The following is a 2,878-nucleotide window of genomic DNA, read 5'->3' on the forward strand; positions in this document are numbered from 1 at the left end:
ACTCAGCCTATAGGAGCAGAGAGAGGTCAGCGCTCAGCCTATAGGAGCAGAGAGCGGTCAGCGCTCAGCCTATAGGAGCAGAGAGAGGTCAGCACTCAGCCTATAGGAGCAGAGAGAGGTCAGCGCTCAGCCTATAGGAGCAGAGAGAGGTCAGCGCTCAGCCTATAGGAGCAGAGAGAGGTCAGCGCTCAGCCTATAGGAGCAGAGAGAGGTCAGCGCTCAGCCTATAGGAGCAGAGAGAGGTCAGCGCTCAGCCTATAGGAGCAGAGAGAGGTCAGCGCTCAGCCTATAGGAGCAGAGAGAGGTCAGCGCTCAGCCTATAGGAGCAGAGAGAGGTCAGCGCTCAGCCTATAGGAGCAGAGAGAGGTCAGCGCTCAGCCTATAGGAGCAGAGAGAGGTCAGCGCTCAGCCTATAGGAGCAGAGAGAGGTCAGCGCTCAGCCAATCACACCCCCCCCTGTCAGCACTCAGCCTATAGGAGCAGAGAGAGGTCAGCGCTCAGCCTATAGGAGCAGAGAGAGGTCAGCGCTCAGCCTATAGGAGCAGAGAGCGGTCAGCGCTCAGCCAATCACACCCCCCCCCGTCAGCACTCAGCCTATAGGAGCAGAGAGAGGTCAGCGCTCAGCCTATAGGAGCAGAGAGCGGTCAGCGCTCAGCCTATAGGAGCAGAGAGAGGTCAGCACTCAGCCTATAGGAGCAGAGAGAGGTCAGCGCTCAGCCTATAGGAGCAGAGAGAGGTCAGCGCTCAGCCTATAGGAGCAGAGAGAGGTCAGCGCTCAGCCTATAGGAGCAGAGAGAGGTCAGCGCTCAGCCTATAGGAGCAGAGAGAGGTCAGCGCTCAGCCAATCACACCCCCCCCTGTCAGCACTCAGCCTATAGGAGCAGAGAGAGGTCAGCGCTCAGCCTATAGGAGCAGAGAGAGGTCAGCGCTCAGCCTATAGGAGCAGAGAGCGGTCAGCGCTCAGCCAATCACACCCCCCCCCGTCAGCACTCAGCCTATAGGAGCAGAGAGAGGTCAGCGCTCAGCCTATAGGAGCAGAGAGCGGTCAGCGCTCAGCCTATAGGAGCAGAGAGAGGTCAGCACTCAGCCTATAGGAGCAGAGAGAGGTCAGCGCTCAGCCTATAGGAGCAGAGAGCGGTCAGCGCTCAGCCTATAGGAGCAGAGAGAGGTCAGCACTCAGCCTATAGGAGCAGAGAGAGGTCAGCACTCAGCCTATAGGAGCAGAGAGAGGTCAGCGCTCAGCCTATAGGAGCAGAGAGAGGTCAGCGCTCAGCCTATAGGAGCAGAGAGAGGTCAGCGCTCAGCCTATAGGAGCAGAGAGAGGTCAGCGCTCAGCCAATCACACCCCCCCCCCTGTCAGCCTATAGGAGCAGAGAGCGGTCAGCGCTCAGCCAATCACACCCCCGCCTGTCAGCACTCAGCCTATAGGAGCAGAGAGAGGTCAGCGCTCAGCCAATCACACCCCCCCCCTGTCAGCACTCAGCCTATAGGAGCAGAGAGAGGTCAGCGCTCAGCCTATAGGAGCAGAGAGAGGTCAGCGGTCAGCCAATCACACCCCCCCCCCCCTGTCAGCAGCATGCAGGGTGGAGGAGGGTGGAGGAGGGTGGAGGAGACATGGAGGAGGGTGGAGGAGACATGGAGGAGGGTGGAGGAGGTGGAGGAGGGTGGAGGAGGTGGAGGAGACATGGAGGAGGGTGGAGGAGGTGGAGGAGGGTGGAGGAGGTGGAGGAGACATGGAGGAGGGTGGAGGAGGGTGGAGGAGGTGGAGGAGACGTGCCTCCAGAGCGGGCCGCTGCAGGGCGGGCTGGATGGTGTAGAAACCGTTCTCCACGATCCCCCGTCGGTAGATCTCAGCGCAGTCCTGAGGGTGGAGCCGGGCCAGCGGGGGGACTGGAACACAACACACAACACTGGTCCTTAATACACACACAACACACAACACTGGTCCTTGATACACACACAACACACAACACTGGTCCTTAATACACACACAACACACAACACTGGTCCTTAATACACACACAACACACAACACTGGTCCTTAATACACACACAACACACAACACTGGTCCTTAATACACACACAACACACAACACTGGTCCTTAATACACACACAACACACAACACTGGTCCTTAATACACACACAACACACAACACTGGTCCTTAATACACACACAACACACAACACTGGTCCTTAATACACACACAACACACAACACTGGTCCTTAATACACACACAACACACAACACTGGTCCTTAATACACACACAACACACAACACTGGTCCTTAATACACACACAACACACAACACTGGTCCTTAATACACACACAACACACAACACTGGTCCTTAATACACACACAACACACAACACTGGTCCTTAATACACACACAACACACAACACTGGTCCTTAATACACACACAACACACAACACTGGTCCTTAATACACACACAACACACAACACTGGTCTTAATACACACACAACACACAACACTGGTCCTTAATACACACACAACACACAACACTGGTCCTTAATACACACACAACACACAACACTGGTCCTTAAATACACACACAACACACAACACTGGTCCTTAATACACACACAACACACAACACTGGTCCTTAATACACACACAACACACAACACTGGTCCTTAATACACACACAACACACAACACTGGTCCTTAATACACACACTCCATACAGCGCTGGTCAGTGTGTGTGTGTGTGTGTGTGTGTGTGTGTGTGTGCGTGTGTGTGTGTGTGTGCGTGTGTGTGTGTGTGTGCGTGTGTGTGTGTGTGCGTTGTGTGTGTGTGTGTGTGTGTATGTGTCTGTAATGTGTGCGTGTGTGTGTGTGTGTGCGTGTGTG

General features: G+C 54.8%; 1 protein-coding gene across 1 annotated transcript in view; it reads right to left on the reverse strand.

The window, feature by feature from the left end:
- LOC311339038 (fibrinogen-like protein 1) overlaps positions 1-2,878 on the reverse strand; it is a gene marked incomplete at both ends in the record, with an annotated part of 6,568 nt that overhangs the window by 1,674 nt on the left and 2,016 nt on the right. The window contains one exon of the mRNA XM_084464398.1: positions 1,778-1,890. Within this exon, the coding sequence (XP_084320524.1) occupies positions 1,778-1,890 (113 nt within the window). The remainder of the gene's footprint in view (positions 1-1,777; positions 1,891-2,878) is intronic.

This window comes from Micromesistius poutassou (assembly GCF_964030765.1).
Source record: "Micromesistius poutassou genome assembly, chromosome: 2".
In the NCBI taxonomy this organism is placed as follows: Eukaryota; Metazoa; Chordata; class Actinopteri; order Gadiformes; family Gadidae; genus Micromesistius; species Micromesistius poutassou.